Genomic DNA, 19484 nt, shown 5'->3' with positions numbered 1-19484 from the left:
TATACTTAACAAATTAGAAAATTTTAAATAAAAATTAGCTACTTTGTATGTCAATTGTCTTGGATTACATTTATGAATCAACCAAGTTACAGTTGCGACAGTAATTTTTATCATAATTTAGAAAATGTTGCGATTTCGACACACTCAACACGCGTCGCCTTGGGAGTAACGGTACGTACGTTCCCGCCGTTACTTTAACATAAAGGAATGACTTAGATACACCTGTCCGCAGCGCCTACACTCCGCCGTGGAAGCCGTTTGGCACTTCGTTGGGTATTTACATTAAAAACACATTGGAGGAGTTTGGAAGTACACAGTCAGTTGGAGCAGAATTTGGAATATCCGTAAAGAGAAGCGCACGCAAACATCAGCACTGCTAAAAATAAAATTTCATTCCATTCTATCATAGCACTTGTAGGTATTATAGCATTGTCTGTAAATAAAAAAAAACCTTCTAAAATATATATAAAAGGCCCGTCTTCGTATGCGCTTACTTAGCAACAGATTTTAGGGTGAAACTGCGAATGACGTCAAAAATTTAAAAGCACGATTTAAAGCACAAAGATCCGCTTTTCACGATAATACCTAGATAACAGTTGCAAGAAATTCCACGCGAAAAAGTCATAAATTGAACTTTTAGCACTTTTTAAAACAAGCGTCCCATGTCTCCACCACGAGGTAGTATTTTTAAGTATCTAAGAGTCCGATATGATGATTTGTATGACTTCTTTTAATGCAGTAGTTTCTATAAGGTATTTCTTCACAACAAAAAAGGACTATGACGTCAAAAGAATTATGACGTCAGTCGCAACTTCAGCAGTAAGATCTGCGCTGATTTTAATACTCAGCATCACAATCAGTATAACCCGCGCGCAATGAGAATAGGATGCGACCTTTTACTACTCATAGGCGCACGGTGCGGCGCCGGCAGCGTTGGGTGAAAGACAACTACGTAGCGTCCGCAGTTGACAAGCTTCCATTCCATTCTCATCGCGCTCGAATTTCACCATTCACGTGAGGTGGAGGTCGCGCACCAGCCACCTCCACCTCTGCCGGCACCGCTGTTGTGAGCACTCTCAGACCAATTATAGAAGGACCTGTATCGCACTCATAGTCACGAACAAAATTGTCTGTCATTTTCTGAGGAAAATGAGCTTAGATGTGGTATATATCATAAACTAAATTAGAAGTTTTTGCCCATTTTTTACACCATTCAATTAAACAGGAAGGTATTTTTACGGAGCTCTTTAACCGACGAACACGATTACAACTATAAAACATCGATACTATAGCGATAGTTTTTATAATCGCATTAGATCGTTGATCATATACTTTGACAGAAATGTAACATCTAGCGAGGCAGGTCCTATACAATAATTGGTCTGAGTGAGCACTTCAATGATACAACAAGGTGTCACTTGCGGAAATACGATAAGTTTGACATTGACTGAAGCAAACGAAGACCATTACAAAATGTTTAACAATAAAATACTCCTGGTTTCCCATACATATCAGGAACACATAAATAACTAGAGATGGGCCGAGTGCTCGGTTGATACTCGGTACTCGGCGTACTCGGCGGATTTTTTGATACTCGTACTCGGCCGAATAACTCGGTCGGTGAATGCCGAGTATACCTTGTTTAAGAAAAGCATTATTTAGGTACATAGAATTAAAACAACAGTGTTAATCAAAAAGTATTCATTAGTATTCAAAGGAAATCTTTGAAAATCTCAATTAAATTTCAATAAAATTAAAATAGCAACTGTTGAGTTTCCCGCCGCTCTTCTCAACAGGAGACTGCGCCTTCTGAGCTGGTGGTAGAGTCACTACAAATAGTCAAACTTGACGTTTCAAAAGTGCTTGTAAACTAAGCCTACTTGAAAAAAACAATTTTGAATTGAATTGTTTACGCGCGCGAATGGGAATTTGATTGAACCGAGTTACTCGGCCGAGTACTCGGTTGAAAAAAAAATTAACCGAGTAAAACTCGGTACTCGTTACTCGGCAAAAGTGTTACTCGGCGCATCTCTATAAATAACCATAACTAGATCTTGTCTCCTCTGATCCTCGACATTTAGACAATATTTTTCAATAGATGTGTGCTTACAACATTATTATTTTGTATCTCTCAATGTAGTTGCAATGTCAAACGTGCTCGGTTTACATTTCTTTTCAAAGATACCGAGTAAACAGCCTTTATCTCATTAAGCATGGTGTAAGATGACGTCAGTTCACGCAAAATATTATACAGAATGGATTTTAATAAAAATAACATATATTGGTATAATAAAAAAAATAATATTACGAAATTCAGCCTGTCATAAGAATAAATCAAATGTAATGACCTTTAAAATAATATTGGCCTATTTGAATAAATAGTTTTATTTAGCACCTGCCAAGTTACTCCATGCTATCACAAACAGTTTCCCATGGGAAGATGGGAAGTAGGAAGTATACAGTGTGGTACGGACAGATTACGTGTTACAGTATGGACAAGACGTCGCACACGTCGAGCGGCACACCACAGCACTACTTTTGATAATGTTATCGACAAAATAGTAAATATAAATGATTGAGCATCTTGTCCACATCTCTAAATAATGTCACGTGTAGCAAGGCCTCGTCCGGGACCAGTACAGTTGGGCGGAAGAGGCCTCGCCGCGGACAGGAGCGTCCGGCCGGCGCAGTCGCCGCACAATTGAAAGAGTCCTACTTACAGTATAACATAAAAAATTGTAAACCATACAAAACTCTCGGCCGCGACTCTGTGCAACGTTCTTTGGCTGCGCGCTGCACTCCGCGACCACAAGCATCCACATGTGCAACAAACATTGCTTACGATACTTAACAACAAGAGAATGACTACTACGGGTCATAGAGCAATTAATGCCTCTATTATAACCTTATTAGGGCATAGAGCCAGTTTCTGATAAATATCATATTCACAAGTTTTGTCTTTGTCATTTTACGTAAAGTAAAAAAATGACAAAACTTACGATTCTATAGGACATTTATCAAAAGGTGATTGAAACTGGCGCGTAGTCTTCTTGATATTTCTCGGATAAGGTGATATATCCCGGTTAAATACTCCAACGTCACAATTCTAGCATATTTAACACTGACGTCAAATCTGACGCGGACTGCAGTCACGAGCGTGATGAAAGTTGCATATCACAAAGTATCGGCCGAGGACCCCTAGTACGAGTTCAACAATTTTTAAAACTAGAAAACTTTGTTAGCGTTCACATTGTCGTGATAACGTATAAAATACATCTTTTTAAAAATCGTACATTCTGTACTACTAGTTAAAAATAATTAATTTAAAATGTTTTGACGGGCAGTCAACGTGTCAATCGCGTCTCACACCGAGCGTGAACTCGCACCAGGGGCACCATTGCACCGCTGTAGCCGTAGTGTAATAAAAACAACATCGATTAAGTTACATGTATACTGTAAAACAATTAGTTTATGGCATAAGTTATATATTATGTATAATTAAAACAATAAATATTCATAGTTTTGTCATAAGCGCCCGCCCCCTGCGCTCCGGCCTGTATTGCACCAACGCTACTATATACAATAAACACTCGCCACTTATAAATGAAAGGGTCGCAAATTGGAAAAATAATTTTATAAATAATATACATTGAATTATGACTTGCGACACTTACATATAAAAGCGATTTTCGATTACATTCCCTTCGACGTTAAATCTGTAATGTCCAAATGTTTAGCTCCTGTGAACACTATGACGTCACTACACATTTCAGTCTCTCGTCAATGTCCGCCGCGACACGAGCTCGCACGAGTAACGTCGAAGGCTGGCGAGTTACGATTTTGTTCAGAGTGAATAGATTTTATGACTATTTTTATACTGACAGTCTTTCATTCACAAAGTTTTGATTTGCAGTATAACATCTACTGCATGAATCAAAGCTTTGTGAATAATCTTTGAACCTTAAAAGAACAAGCATTAGGTCTATTTAACTCTGACAAATGTACAATCACATAGCTGGCACTGTAAGTCCCGCCTGTGGCCGGAGCGCGGCGCGGTGCCGGGCCACACCGCGAATCTCACATAATACTGTCCGCCGTCCGCCGCCGCGCACGCGCCGTGACGTCACACGCGGTGCCGCCGCGCCCGCGCCGTGACGTCACACGCGGTGCCGCCGCGCACGCGCCGTGACGTCACACGCGGTGCGCGGGCGGCGGGCTGAGGCTGAAGGGCGCCTCCTCGCGCACCGTGGGCTACCTGCGACACCACATGATCATATTATACTTGATTCAACTGCTCTTGTTCAAAATGTATTGCAAAGGATGTTTAACTAATACACTAGAAAGACAATTGAAGTCAATATAAAAAACAATATTTCCACACCCATCATCGCGGGACTTCATACTATCTCAAAATTAAAAGAAGTGGCAATTCCTGTGCCAAATCTTTAAAGCTAAGTGAAATCACTGTGTTTTCAGACACATGTGGCTAAACACTGGACAGATGTGCTTCAGCTTGAGCACATTGTGCCGTACTGCGCGTGCCCTGCGAGGCGATGCTACGTGATGCTGGGTCAGCACCCCCGTCGGCTGGCGGCATACGCACCTGTTGTCGTGCGGGTGCAGCACCACGCGCTGGTAGTCGCGGCGCGCCATCTGCTGGCGGCGCCGCGAGCCCAGCTCCGCCGTGCCGTCGCGCGCGATGTACAGCTGCAGCCCCGACGCTGCAACACGGTGACAGCGACGTGAGCACGCGCATAGTGTTACTAATATAATAAAGCTGAAGAGTTTGTTTGTTTGTTTGATTGAACGCGCTAATCTCAGGAACTACTGGTCCGATTTGAAAAATTATTTAGTTGTTAGATAGCCCATTTATCGAGGAAGGCTATAGGCTATACGCGTAAAACCGCGCGGCATCAGCTAGTAGTATTGTATACTTCATACGTTTTCAGAGAGAAGTGAAGTGCCATTAGCATCAAACCCAGTATCGATATTGAACACTACTATCACGCAGTGTTCAATTTCGATACTGGGTTAGACACACAAATTTTCACAACACATGGAAATAGTCGGTTATTCGGAATGTGAGGCTCAGCACCGTGTATGTGTGGTGTGTAGTGTGTGCTGTGCTGTGTGTAGTGTGCTGTGTGTAGTGTGCTGTGTGCAGTGTGTGGTGCACTCACTCTCGGCGGCGTCGTCGACGGCGTGCTTGAGGTCGGTGGCGGCCAGCAGCTCGTCGATGAGCGAGTCGGGGTTGACGCGCGTGTTCTCCACGCGACACGACACCGCGTGCTGCAACACAACACAATCCAACTATGTAACACATGAAGAGCTTGCTTTGATCTAAATTTGCCATAAAAATCTACAATCCTTTTTAATGTCCATTCTATTTTTTTTTATCAAGAAATACTCATTTAACAATCTAGCTCTAGCAAGTAGCCTTTGGTCTTAATTTCTCTCACAGTATAAAACTCCTTCACGTATTTTTCGATAACAGTCGACACACTACCGTGGTACATCACTATTAACTACAAGCTGCTACAAAATCTACTGGCTCTGTTCACACAATTCGTACAAGAAGTAGGCTCACCTGGTCGTCGGCGGGCGCGAGGCGGCGCTCGTGCGCGGCGCGCGCGCGCTCCAGCGAGCCGCTCTCGGACGCGGACGCCGTCAGCGAGCCCGACGACGGGTTCCTGTCGAAGGGGCCCGTTACATACGCGCACTACCTCACACCGTCAGAGGAAAATTAACCTAATGCATTTTTGTTCTAAGGCTGCATTCACATTACCGCAGAGTCGACACGAAGCATCGCAACATTTTTTTATGCGTTATTAAACTCTATCTCCATTTCAACTTCAAGTACTTACAAGTTATGTATGCAGGGACTTTGAATACAAAGACGCGCATCGGATAGCCGTCCGAGTCGAAGCAATACTGACATAATACTAAAATCTAAGTAAAATATAACATACGGGCGCATGTTTGTACACATGGTGCGACGCTGGGTTTCGGCTCTGGACTAATGTTATTGGAGCCTAAAGCTAGCGAACTAAAACAAGTATTAAGCATTTCACTCTGACGTCAAAAATTATTATCAATGACTGCAACATCGACAATGTCTAACTAAGGTATTGCGTTGTCAACTATTAATTAAAAAAGCAACGACTTTTGTTTTTATTTTTTTGTATGTTCGTAAGAAATGATAAACATACACATTGAAACTTGTGAATTAAAAACTACTACGTGTTTTAAAGAAATGTTAATTATTTCCAGTTAATTGAACTTTTATAATAATAATTATTATTGAAAAAAGGCAGTGATTCTTGAGACGGCGCGTATTGTGAGGAGGTTCCTCACTCTGGAGCCCTGACCACCGGTTGCTTGGGCACTCAAATGTCCCGCAGCGGGAGGGTGAATTTTTTTTTTATAAATTTTTAATAATGTTTTGTATTTTATACTTATATTGTTAAAAATTTAAAAAAAAGAAGTAATAAATAAATGAGAGACATAAATTATTATTGTAACTATTACTACAGACCACCAATTACTGCAGTGTAAAACTTAACTTGTTATTTTATAGGTGTTTAAATAGTTTAATGTATTTTAAAATTTCATGTAGGATTTATGGTAAAATTAGTGTCATTATAAGTATTAAAATTTAATTAAATTAAGTTAAAATGATCGAGATTTTATTACGATGTACAGGTATTTTAAATGACTGAATTAGAATACGTACACACTGAATACGTAAGTGCGTAAAGTTGTTTTACCCCCAGGGGTAGGTACGCAGACGCGTACGCAAACGTGTGCTGGTACGTCTTCTAATGTACTTCAGCGTGCCTAGTGAGACTTATCAATGTTTTCATACTGTTACTATCGCGTTAACGTAAACGCAAATTTATATGGAATTGAAACAGTTGTGCAGTAGTGTCACTAGATGGCGCTGTTTCAATTGCTTAGAATTTCACGTTTACGTTAACGCGATCGTCACAGTATCAAACTGCCACTAGGCCCTCAGTTAGCAGCTGCCTTTTACTACACGTAGAGGCTTGTTTATTTGTAACTTTAGTGGTGTCATAAAAACCATTTTTCCTATAATTAATTTTTAATTGTTATTATATTCGTCTAGGGGCGTAACGTTAAATTCCGATGTAATTATTGTCGCAGGGAAATGACATTTTTGTTAAATTTACGAAGGCCCAAGAAATATCACAAAATGTTGGAAGACATTTTATTCGTTAAAGTAATACCGAAAAGTCGATAAAATATTGAGATGTCAGTATTCTTTAATGAGTTACCAAATAGCCAACTAGAGTTGGCTATTTGGTAACTCAGAATTCTAGTTATCTTACATTTACTTAACTTGAGAATTCTAGTTATCTTATATTATTTTTTAAAGTTAGTGCTCATATTTATCATCATAAAACAACAGCCGATATTGAAGCACCTCGGTGCCATTAACAACTCATACGATATCCACGGTCTACAACCAAAAATGCTTCCAGGTACGGAATCACCATTCCAAATCACCTTGATTTGGTGATATCCCCAAGGAATTCGCAAAACGAGTGACGTGTCATAGTCCCTAGACACGCTATCCTCTCATGCACAAGCACTGCGACTGCAACAAACCACAAGCGGAGGCGGTTCGGAAGCGAAAAAGACAAAGAAACGCATGCTTTCAAAAAATATTAAACTTGATCCTATAATCAAAACTATTCTATAGGTACAATCAAATCGGCCACAATGTGCGATTTGTTTATTGTTGCTACTATCAGGGCCAGATCTCATCCATCCATTTTATTATTTTGTTTTCTTTTCCATAATATACAAGATCTAAGGCTCTGTGCACGATACTGACTAGTAAAACTTTAGACACAACTTTTAACGATGCGCATATGTTTTTAAGGAGACCAATGAGCTACGTTTTATCAAATATTAGTGATAACTCCAGTTATGATCCAGTTCACTTTTTTCATAAACAATACAATTTAAATATATATCTATTCCAGGTCTGTTAGGCTTTGGTTGTAGTGGTAGGATAGACCAAGCACGTTTGTGCGCATTAATGAAAGGTTTACTTTGTTAGGGAATGTTCCTTCAGTTCTACACACCAAGGCGCTGTTTGCCACTACATGCAAACTAATTTCTAAAAGTAGTCAAACTATACTGCGTCTTTTGCACATTGGTTCTGATTTGAATGTACCTCAATATTACAAACATGTGAAAAGGTATTAGAACATCATAAATAAGATAGAAATATTACTATCTAGGCTAAAAAATAAAACATTTATAAAATATTCAACGAAAGGATGAACATATAAATCTAATAATACAGTATTTATTTTCTCTGCTACTAAACCGAAAAAAGCACAATTCTAACATCGACACGAGACAACATCGAATAACATACGCACGGCTCGCGCGCGTGTGTGTGTGTGTGTGTGTGTGTGTGTGTGTGTGTGTGTGTGTGTGTGTGTGTGTGTGTGGGCGTGTGCCCGTGCATGTGCGTATGTGTTTGTATGTGTGTTAAATAAAGATGGTCCTGCGAACCGGATATTTTTTAATATCGACTTTTTCTTATTTATTTTCTCATAACACTTTCTCAATTATAGTTGTTAAATAGTAATTAGGTAAAATATCCCTCAATTTTTAAAACGCGTGTACCTAATTTAAGACTGTCTTTTTATTTAAAAGTGTATAAAAACAGTATGCCTGTTTTTGGCGAAGTATGTGTACTGTGTGGATTGTGTATTACATTGTGCGAGTTAACTGTGCACCTGTGTGTGTTGCGTGCCCGCTCACGGCGTCAACTGTGAGTGTGGAGGCCGTTCGCCGTGTTCACATTCACGCTTCGCGCCATTTCCCGATCGGTGTCGGAATTTTGTACCGCTTCAAAGGGATTACGGAGTGTAAAGCGGGTATTACAGTAGCACATGTCCAGCGCGAGGTGCACAGTTGTCTCGGGCGGGTGGTGCGGGTGTGCGTGTGTGCGTGTGTGCGTGCGTGCGTGCGAGCCGCGCGGGTAGGTGTACGCACAGCGCCGAGCTGGGCCGGCGCGGCAGCGAGCCGTCGCGCAGCGCGCCGCACGTGCAGCCGTCCGCCGCGCCCGCGCCCGCGCCCGCCTCGCGCCTGCGGACCCGCCGGTTAGCACCACTACGTCATGTCTACCGACGTACAGTTACGTCGGCAGTACATCACATGACCATTTCGTGACAGTTCTCATATCCAAGACACGCGACACGATCGACAGATCATCTGCAGTCGAACGAATCTTGGCAATGAGACACGGCACAAATCATATTATTTACAACCATTTTTATGTAAAGTACAATAAAAATACCTTAAAAATACACACTATGACTTATTTTATGACAATAACATGTACACACCACGTTTAGAAACACATGAAACCAATATAATAATTTTACAACAATATAGTTCTTAAAAATATATTACCCATTTTTCGCACATAAAAAAATATAACACTTATTATTAACACGTTCAAACACGACCCGCAAAACTTCACTTCAACAGATAAAAAACGACAAGACAAAAGAGATTAGAATGAAAATGGCGGCTTTAGAGTTTAGACAGTCGTAAGCCCCGCACCCAGCGACAGAGGTTAGTGTGGAGGTGTCAGCGGGAGGGTCGGAGGCGGAGGGAGGCGTGCACCGCACTCACCTGGGGCACTCGTTGTAGCTGTGGCGCTCCGGCTCCGCCTTGGGCGTGGACGTGAGCGGCTCGCCCAGCGCCTGGTTGGACAGGCTGCGGAAGCGGTGGCGCACGTCGATGCGCTCCGCCGAGCCGCACTCGGCCTCCGCCTCGGACGGGATGCAGTAGAACTCGTCCTCGAGGCAGCCCGACAGGCGCGCCGCGGACACGAGCGAGTTTTTGCGGTGCGCGAGCGGCGTCAGGAACGGGAAGTTGGTGAACAGCTCCTCGACCTTCCGGTGCCTCTCGGCGCACGCGGGCAGCGTCGTGAGCGACTTCTGCTTGAACGTGTGGAAGTTGGTGAGCGGCCGCACCGCCGACACGATCACGGAGGCCGCTTTCCTCTTCTTGTCGAAGTACGTCGGCATCGCGAACGAGCGCTCGTCGAGCACGGTGCACTCCGGCGTCCGGTACTCCTCGCTGGAGGGAGACTGGAGAGCGTGGCGCGGGATCAAGTCGGGGGGGTTCGCGAGGGTGGCGTTGGGCGTGAGGTACAGTTCCGAGCCGGTCAGCGTCGAGTCGGTGACGTCGAGGTACACGTCCGACGACTCGGACCGGACCGTCTTCTCGAGCAGCAGCTTCGCCAGCGTCCGACCCGTGTGCTTGCAACTCTGTGCGGGCACGTACACCGACGTCGTCGTGGTGGTCGTCCGCTCCACGCGCACGCTGTGATCGTTGCGGGTCAGGAGGGCGGAGGAGCCGAGGGAGGGAAGGGGGAGCAAATAAAAAATAAAAATATATCAATATAGCATCTACAGATGTGCCAACGTGATACCATTAGTGATCACCAAATTAAGGTTGAATCGACTTTCCAAGTGATACATACACACCCACGTCAAAGTCAAAACGAGTAATCACTGAAACTGAATGCATGCGCAATGTCAGCCGATGCGGTCTTATCCGTCGGCAGGTCTGTGGATGCTACTGCGGGAGCCGTGGATGAGCCAGAGCGTGTTAGTGACCGGACACTCGTGTTAGGGGAAGCGGTACGGGGCAGTGCAGGGCCTATGTACACTTCAGGGGCAAGCCAGACACTCCTCCACACGTCGTACAGAAGTTGTAACACACCAAGTCCATTGTACAAAAATAAAGGTTCAGAAACATTCCAACTCCCGAACGGAAGGCGCAAACACCCGATGCCATACTCCGAAATATATGCTTTCAAGAAATGTAATCATCATCATTTTAATACAAACAAGATCACACGGGAATGATGAAATTAAAAGTTGTTAAATTTTACACTCAGAAAAATATTTCCGGCATAAGAAGTGTATACCATCATCTGTTATTTATTTGGGATAAGAAACAAATTATAGAAAATATTGAAAATGAAGGAAAGTGGACAAATTGATTAAAACTGATTGTTTTTAACAATAAATGAACATATATGTAAAAATATTGGTGGTGTTTCCATATTTCCATCCGAAACATGCTGATGTTTGCATGCACGACCCAAACATAACGCTTAGTTTATTACAAGTAATTTGCCTAAATAAAGTATATCATGGTATTAAAGAACAGCTTAACTTAAAACATTGTAGTTGTATTGTTGTAGTATAAAAATCGCATTTGTAAAAACTAACGTTTTTTTCCAATAGTGATAATATTTATTTATTTAACACACAAGTGTGAGTAAAACAACGCTCTACAAATTCGAAGCGATCGATCATCACTTTCTTACGATTTTCATATATTAGAAATAAATGGCTTAACAACATATTTCAAGACTAGAAAAAGACATATTGTCGAACAACAGCAGCGAAATCGAAAATATCGCTGTCATCTTTTATCCCATCGCAACGAAAGAGAGAGTGATAATGAAAATTGCGCCGCTAATAATCGACAATATGCATCTAGTACTTCTGACAGTATGTTTCACACTAAAACAGCAAATTCGCGGCAAATTTCAATATAAAATATTATTGCGTAAAATAGATTGTTGTGACTACACATTGATAGTGTTGTACTATCACTTAGAAGGGCATATGAAGAGCACGCTTCACTAAGTGCCGCCCTGTGGCCATCAACCATCTGAAGCAAGTTTAGAGCGGCAAAGGCAACCGAGGCAGCGTGCGCACAGTGCGTATAATGCGCACCGTGCGCACGCTGCGTGCGGGCGCGCCCGTTACCTGTTGTGGTGCGGGCGCGCGCAGTCGGCCGAGTCGCCCTCCGAGCTCTGGCGCGAGTGCGCGGACGCCGCCGACACCGAGCTGCCGTAGCCCGACGCCTGCGAGACAACAATTCATGCATTCAGTAACCTAAATTAAACTTAAATTCATGACAGACTGTTTTACAACTTTTTCAGCTATCGAAGTTTCTCAAGAATTACGATTAATGAACGCAGGTGAAGAAATGACGACTTTTCCTGTGAGACTTTCCTACCGTGGTCACATCCACGTCCAAGTGGATCGATTCCCTCTTAAAATAGTAATATAGCAGTAATGAAGTGCAGTACTCACTTTACTGCTCATGTCGCCGGAGGTGTTGGACGAGTTCCGCGAGTGCGTGTGCTGCTGCGACAGGCACGCCGCGCAACCGCCGCCCACGCCCACGCCCACCGCCGGGACTGGGGTTTGACTTGATATTATTAACCCTGAAAGCACCAATTGGTCATTTTTAATGTTATGCTACACCAGAGATATAACTTGTATAAATAAAATATATTTATTTACTAAAAAAAAAATTATTGCCAAGTGGCTAGATCTTCGTCATTTTATTAAAGCTGAGTTTATCAAACCATACCTTTACCATAGATGGTATCGAAGGCAAATATCAAAGTTTAATTGGGAATAATATGAACAATCATGTCCAGCTTGACCTGACCTACCCGGAAGTTGGAACTATCGTCTCTCTCTATCAGTAAAGCATAGGCATAGGTTAGTTACCGGGGAAGTCGGGCAGCGTGACGGGCGGCGCGGCGGGCAGCAGCAAGGGCGGAGGCTCCTCGACCTCCGGCGACGGCAGCTCGCACGACGGCAGGGACGACAGCGCCGGCGGCACGCCCTCTGTGCACACACACTACAAACATTAACTCACGGCCCCACCAGTAGCCGGACGATAAATAAATAGGTGTGGGAAATAGTAGTCTGACGCGGATATGACGTCAGGTGGCGCAACTTGTTTCCGTAAAGAGTGGGGAGTTCTCTCTAACTCCCGATCGGTTGGCGGGAACGACTTGAGACTTGCTCTCGTCGTGCGGTCGGCGTATATGAGTGGCGTTCGAGCCGTCCACATTTCTTGTTGTGTAATTCTTTATGGATTACTTGGGATAGGCGGGGAGAGTGACTTGAGTGGAAAAGGGGAGTGGAAAAGGGTACTATCAAGGACGCCCTTAACCCTACACACAACGTTCACAAGTGCGTGACTCCACTCATTCTCTGCCATTCTAGAGTCTTATTTTGGTTACAGTTTGATTTGTTAATTAAGTTGTCCTGACAAATGTTTTAATCATAACCTTTGTTCAACATTGATTTTTTTATTTTTGTAATCTACTTCTGAGTCTGCTAAAATAGTTATTTATTTATTAGATATATCAGTTTCAATTATGCCGATTTCTTACGTTCCCCTGGACATTTATCCAACCAATGGCACAGATTTCTCAGCAGCACTCGACCTTCAGTTGGACGATAGATAGTCAGGACAGATCACTTTCGGTGATCCGATTTCTTACGTCATCCCGGATGTTTATCCAACTAGTGGTATCAGGGATTCAGGACTAACCTCACTTAACCCTCGGACAGGTCGCAAACTGTTGCTGCAGTCATAATAATCCTACATAATTTAATAACTGACCGTGCAGGAATTCCGTATGGCCATATGGCAAAAGAGTGTAAGCCCAGAAGCGTCTCCCAATTACCCTCCTATATGTAATTTGTATATCCTACTTATAAAGAAATGCCGAGAGGTGTTCAGTAAAGTTAGCCAATAGATGTTCTACTCTCACAAGGAGCTGCTCGTGCATCTCTAACTGTCATCTCACCATAGTTCTTCTTCTTTGTGAGCGAGCCGAAGCCGGAGCTGGCGGTGGAGGAGGCGCAGTCGTCGTCGGCCGCCGCCGCACTCTCCGACCCGCTGTCGCCGCCCGTCTTCTCTGCTACGTCTTGCTTTCTTTCAGGACTGGAAATATATACAAAAAATACTGGTTTTTAAAAATTTATTGGGACAATAATCCCCACCCACCCAGCGGGGCGCCTTTAGTTGCGGGCGGCGTAGATAACCAGAGAGGGGCCAACGAACGCCCTGACCACTGACCCCGCAACCCGGAATAAAACTACACTCCCGAACTACACTCTCGAACAGGTAAGGTTTTTGTATTCACTTTCAAGTTAGGCCTTGACTGCGATATCTTTTGAATTTAAGTGTCGATGCAGTCAAAATTGAAAGCGGGCTTACTTGGAAGAGGTGCAAGTTCATTCTATCCCTAACTCTGACCTCTGATTTTTACGCGGGCATCGTACCGGAATGGTAAATTGCTTGGTGGTCTCTGCGGGTAGTAACTAGCCCCACCCCACGGCCGATGCCTACCACCAGACCAGACCTGAACCAATTAACAAATAATAAAATCCTGACCAACCCGTGCTGGCAATCCAACCCAGGGCCTCTCTGTTGACAATCAGAGATCGTCAAAAGTTGATGCATCACACTTAAAGAAATTGATGCAAGGTATCACTCACACTTTAAAGAGCGGGTCGCCGGAGATCATATTCATCTTGATGCGTATCCGCAGCACGGAGTTGTCCTGGCGGCGGCGCGGGTCGTAGCCCTCCAGCAGGCAGCGCCGCGTGGTGTCGCCCGCGCCCGCCAGCTCGGCCAGGTTCACGTCGCAGAAGCCCAGCTTCTGGTACGACCTTCCACCTGCAACGTCAACGAACGCGACTGGTTATGAGACGACTTCTGAATTTATTATGGCGACGTTGAGTTGAGTTGAGTTGACGTTGAGTTTCACTAATGGTCGCCCTTCACTGCACGATTTGAGTTATAGAATAGAGTCCTGTATATTTGTAGATATATTTGTGCCAAATTGCATCACAAATCGGTTCAGCGGCTGAGTCGTTAACGTAGAAACATTTGACAAAAAATATGAAAATGATGATATGATAACATACCTCCTACTACTCCTAAGTGCTCCTAAATAATTTCTCGACATCCTGTGAAGATGAAATTTTCAGAAGAGATTCTGTTATAAAAAAATTAACTTAAGCAAAGCTGCACTACGCTAGCACGATGTGGTGAGTGATTCCGCATAATTTTGTCATTACACATTGGAATTACGACTGGAAATACCTGCTAAATGAAGAGAGTGCAAGGATTCATTGTTTCAACTAATAGTTAATACACTACAACTACACAAAGATAATTCTTTCAGAACATTAAATGTTTCAGCTCACAATTTTTATTTCTCGACCGAAATATAATGTGTGAAATGAAAATATCCAATGAAACAGAAATACGTTCTGAACGAGTAAGTGGAACGAGTTGAATAGCTCCGTAACTCGTCGTGTAGAGCTGAATGTCGACTCGATGGTCGGCTATAACAGCAGCGCTATAACTTGGATATTTCTTTTGCTTTTTGCCGATCGTTGCCAACTTTTAAAATCACTGAAAGGAAATTTATACAACAACGCGAGTTGCTTTTCAGCTTGGGTAGACTTTTTAATGGTTTTTCTCTTAAACTATTTCTTAGGTGACAAAATGTCTCAAACGTATGTACCTATACGTATAATCAGAATAGGCAAGAAGAGATAAATATGATACAAAACTTCCATGCATTGTACTTAGTACAAATGCCAGGACTTCAGATTATTTTTCAGACTTCTAGAAATAGCAGAAGAGCCCTGCCCTGCCTTGTGACAGCTCGACCGTCATGCTTACCTATTAAGATGGACATAGAGTAGCATATTGTTGGATTTGTTTGATGTATATAAGTTACGAGTCTCCTGAAAGGTGGTGCTCTGTTAGGCGATGGCTTTCTACTACACAACATCTTCACATACAACTTGTATTTTATTACCAAGAGGCATACCTTTGCACTCCTTGCGCACGGAGACCCTCATGAGCGCCGGCTCCAGCACGCCGGTGTTGGCGTTGGCGCACATCTTGCACACGAACGAGAACTCCGCGTTCCACCGCACCGCGTGCTTCCTCACTTCCTCTCTGCAAACAAACACATCACAACATTCAGCTTACAATAGCTTTTTATCGATACACATTAAACATTTTACCTACTATTATATTATCAAAAATTCCGAAACGGACAGGGATGCGCATCGGTAGCAAACGTGGCCCATGTTTCTCTCCAATTCGGCAACTGTTCGTCGGCATCGTGTCATGTACTCGTATTATATGAGTAGGTATTTTAAAATAGCTTTGTTGACTATCTAACAACATACCATATACGACATACTATTATAAAAGATGTGACGATTGCTGCACTTCTATACAAAAAAAATATAGTATTATAATAAACTAGATAACAACTTCGCAAAAAAAGTTAATTTCTGTACAAAAGTTCAAAATCGGTTTTAAGGTTTAGTTGTATATTGGTAACAGAAAGACTTTCGCATTATTTTTAGTATTGACATTTACTATGATGACATAGAGGCTATTAACTTACGAGCAAATCATTTTTAAAACGCTTTTATACGCCCTCTACCGTTATCGACCCTTAAGCTACCCTTGTAAGCCGTCATCCATTTGCCCCGATAAAGAATATTATCAGTGCCTTTCCCGAAGGCGCTGGTGATGGGGTGTCCGGGGAAGTGACCGGACGGGCCGGGGGCGGGGGGCCGGGGGCCGGGGGCACGAACTTCCTTCAATTAATTACGGCAACGATAAATTTCGGTTAGGCTATCACGAAGCGTTTCGTGATAGTCGCTTGTCACGAAAACAATTTGTTGATTAAGTATTCCATTTAAAGTTGCAAAATTTATAATAGTTTTGTTTGACTTAGAAAATTATAATGTTTATGAAGTAAGTCAATAACATACATGTACTTTTTTAATAACAAACAAAATAACTAAGAAGTCGACAATTATTGGCAAGACCGCATAGGACAGAAACTAGCGCTTATATCTGTGGGCTAAACAGGACAGCAGACCCCTGCGGTCGTCAATCTCAATATCTAGCTGTTAATTGCTTGTAATTTCACCGGCATATCTTAACTTAGCGATGCTGCTTTGCGGCAGGGCTAGACATAGAATTTCCTACAGAGTATTCCCAGATGGGCACTGCCACGAGGAAAATTCAATTCAATTCAATCCAATCCAATTACTACTAATTACAAAAATCCTCCAAAAGTTCAATCCTCCTTCTTGATTTAGTCTACATCTACCATACTCAGTTCACACTTATTGTTATTAGATAAATCACAACTACTTACTCAAAATAAGTTTAGAATCAACTAAATTAGGGCTAAGATATAACCAATATGAAGACAATTAACAGGTATGACATAAATAACCGCAGGATGGGTTGTGCCAGTGAGAACCCATCAGCCTATATCTGGTGCATTAATTTCGGTGATTTAAACCCAATTATTGGGCACAAGGAAAATACCGCCGCCAGCGATCCGCCCACCGCGACGAGATCTGTTGCTGTTATCATAATTTCCATTGAGGTTAATTGTCGAAGCGTTTATCTTGATGAGCTAACCGACTAACCAGACGTACTCGCGTTTATTATTAGTGCCGGGCTGAGAATTCTCGGAACACTCAATTATACCACTGAATGAAGAAACAATTAAGTCCAATGAAAAAAAGCTATAGACTGTAAACAGAAAGAAAACAGAAGGCGTCAAACATTGCTTACAAACATTTTTTGGTAAAAGGCAGCATGGACAGAAAACATTTGGGAAGCGAAGCCTAGACAACGATAATGGTCGATTTGCTCTTAGACGATTTAAAGCTAAAGAACCTTTATTTCTATTAAAGATTTAATGTATTCACTTGAGCAAATATCGTTATGCAATTTTATTGTACAGTAGATTTACGCCTTTAATGGAAAAAAGTTTTAAGTTTCTCAAGACACCGTTTCTTATGATCTCCATAATAATTAGTGCAGTCGTACAAAAAACGAGTACTCTGGGGACAAAAAAAGTATTGTATTATGCAAGGCAACCGGCGCCTCGACTCAGTCGGTCACAAAAGGCCAGGCGGAGAGTTAGCGAGAACATTACTCATTGCGTTAGATGCGACTCGTTGTCTTCATTCTAGCTTTTGTAAGTTTTATGCAGGCATTTTCTTGGAGTGGTCTTATCTTTAGTACGTACGAAGATATGCGAGTACTCTAAAACTTCCTCAAGTTAATTCCGGAGAAACCTGGTTTTGTTTCATTATAATCATAACCAAGAAAAACACAAATATTACATCGAGTAGTCGGCAAGTTTTATATTAAGTAGATAATATTTAAACAGCCAACCTATTTTCTGAAGACATATCCAGTATTTTGATTCTCCCCTAAAGCTTTTCGTAGGACTACTTTTATGAAGAGCTGGTGAGAGTCTGGTCATATTAACAAATGCATCAGCTGATCATACGACGTCAGCACATACAACACTCGTCTCCCTAATCTGCGCGTACCGCAGTTACACGTGCGCGCTGTAATGGGAGCAAGGGCGCGGGCGGATGGTCACGCCGGTGTCGGGTGTCGCGACATATGGCCACTGCTCTAGTAGGTAATATCGCTCATAATCCTGTCATATGCTTAATCCTGTTAAAAGGCGCACTAACTGATCACTAATCTGTAAGAATTGGTCTAGAAGCAACTAGCACATGACAACAAAACTTAAATTGAACCATAGAAAACTAAGAACGCTTGTACGGCTGTATCTACTCAGATAATCGTAAATAAATAAAAGTCTTTTAATTATAAGTAAGACACATATGCAGGAATTGCTAAAATACAACGAAATATACGTCGTAGCGACCCTTGACTCCTTAACACCACAGGTGGCAATCGATGACCTGCTAAACTGCGGTATTGAATTTGACTGACTGGAGTGATCCAGCGCTCAGTGCTATTAAAGCTTAAGTAACACTTAATATCAGGTGACTCAAGGAGTTACGTTGCAAGAAAAACCAATTGAAAGTAGCATAGTTCTAGGCGACAAACGCGGCTTACGGCGAATGCTCTCAACATTGCCTTTTATTGCGATCTAGCTGAACAAACGCTATTAGTAGCCGAATTAGTTCCGCCACAGCGTACATAATCACGGCAGAGTCGGCTGCCACGCTTTTCGATTTCATAGCCATTGTGAATTCGCGAGAACAAACTATCAAGGTTATTTCAATTGTTATTATTTAATATATTACACATTCAAACTCCAAAGATTGATCGTTATCTGCCAGCTTCAACTGGCATCTACAAGCTTCTAAGTGAAAGATGGTATTTGTGTAATAATATTAATCCATATTGGTCTTGCAATAATATATATTTTATAAATCGATAATAACAAACAACAGCGGTTTTGTTTGATTAAAAAATTATAGCAAATATCCATTTACTAAACTTGTAAGGTATTTACGGATAACATCAAAATAAAGCTTTTTTTATTGTACAACTTCTGGAAACTAAAGCCTGAACTTATTCAATATTTTGATTTATTATTATTTTTGTTTATTAGACACCAATAAAAATAATTTAAATATGTAAACAACGTGGGACCATTAAGATTATGAAAACCTATTCAGACTTCAAAGTGCTACTAGTGGTTGAAAATTGGATTCATAACAATTACTATCATCTAGAAAATTATTTAGACATAGCAACACGGAATA

General features: G+C 42.1%; 1 protein-coding gene across 1 annotated transcript in view; it reads right to left on the bottom strand.

Annotated features, from left to right (window-relative positions):
* Positions 1-4116: 4116 nt before the first annotated feature.
* LOC112049170 (uncharacterized) overlaps positions 4117-19484 on the bottom strand; it is an 81007-nt gene continuing 65639 nt past the window's right edge. The window contains exons 4-14 of the mRNA XM_024086967.2: positions 15734-15864; positions 14385-14565; positions 13691-13827; positions 12597-12716; positions 12171-12304; positions 11841-11938; positions 9682-10377; positions 5588-5690; positions 5181-5289; positions 4604-4721; positions 4117-4255 (exon numbers count right to left, since the gene is read on the bottom strand). Of these exons, the coding sequence (XP_023942735.2) occupies positions 4252-4255; positions 4604-4721; positions 5181-5289; positions 5588-5690; positions 9682-10377; positions 11841-11938; positions 12171-12304; positions 12597-12716; positions 13691-13827; positions 14385-14565; positions 15734-15864 (1831 nt within the window). The 3' untranslated portion in view covers positions 4117-4251. The remainder of the gene's footprint in view (positions 4256-4603; positions 4722-5180; positions 5290-5587; positions 5691-9681; positions 10378-11840; positions 11939-12170; positions 12305-12596; positions 12717-13690; positions 13828-14384; positions 14566-15733; positions 15865-19484) is intronic.

The sequence above is a fragment of the Bicyclus anynana genome, chromosome 4 (genome assembly GCF_947172395.1).
Source record: "Bicyclus anynana chromosome 4, ilBicAnyn1.1, whole genome shotgun sequence".
In the NCBI taxonomy this organism is placed as follows: domain Eukaryota; kingdom Metazoa; phylum Arthropoda; class Insecta; order Lepidoptera; family Nymphalidae; genus Bicyclus; species Bicyclus anynana.
Note: the sequence above shows the minus strand (reverse complement) of the source record. Positions and strands in the feature narration are given on the sequence as shown.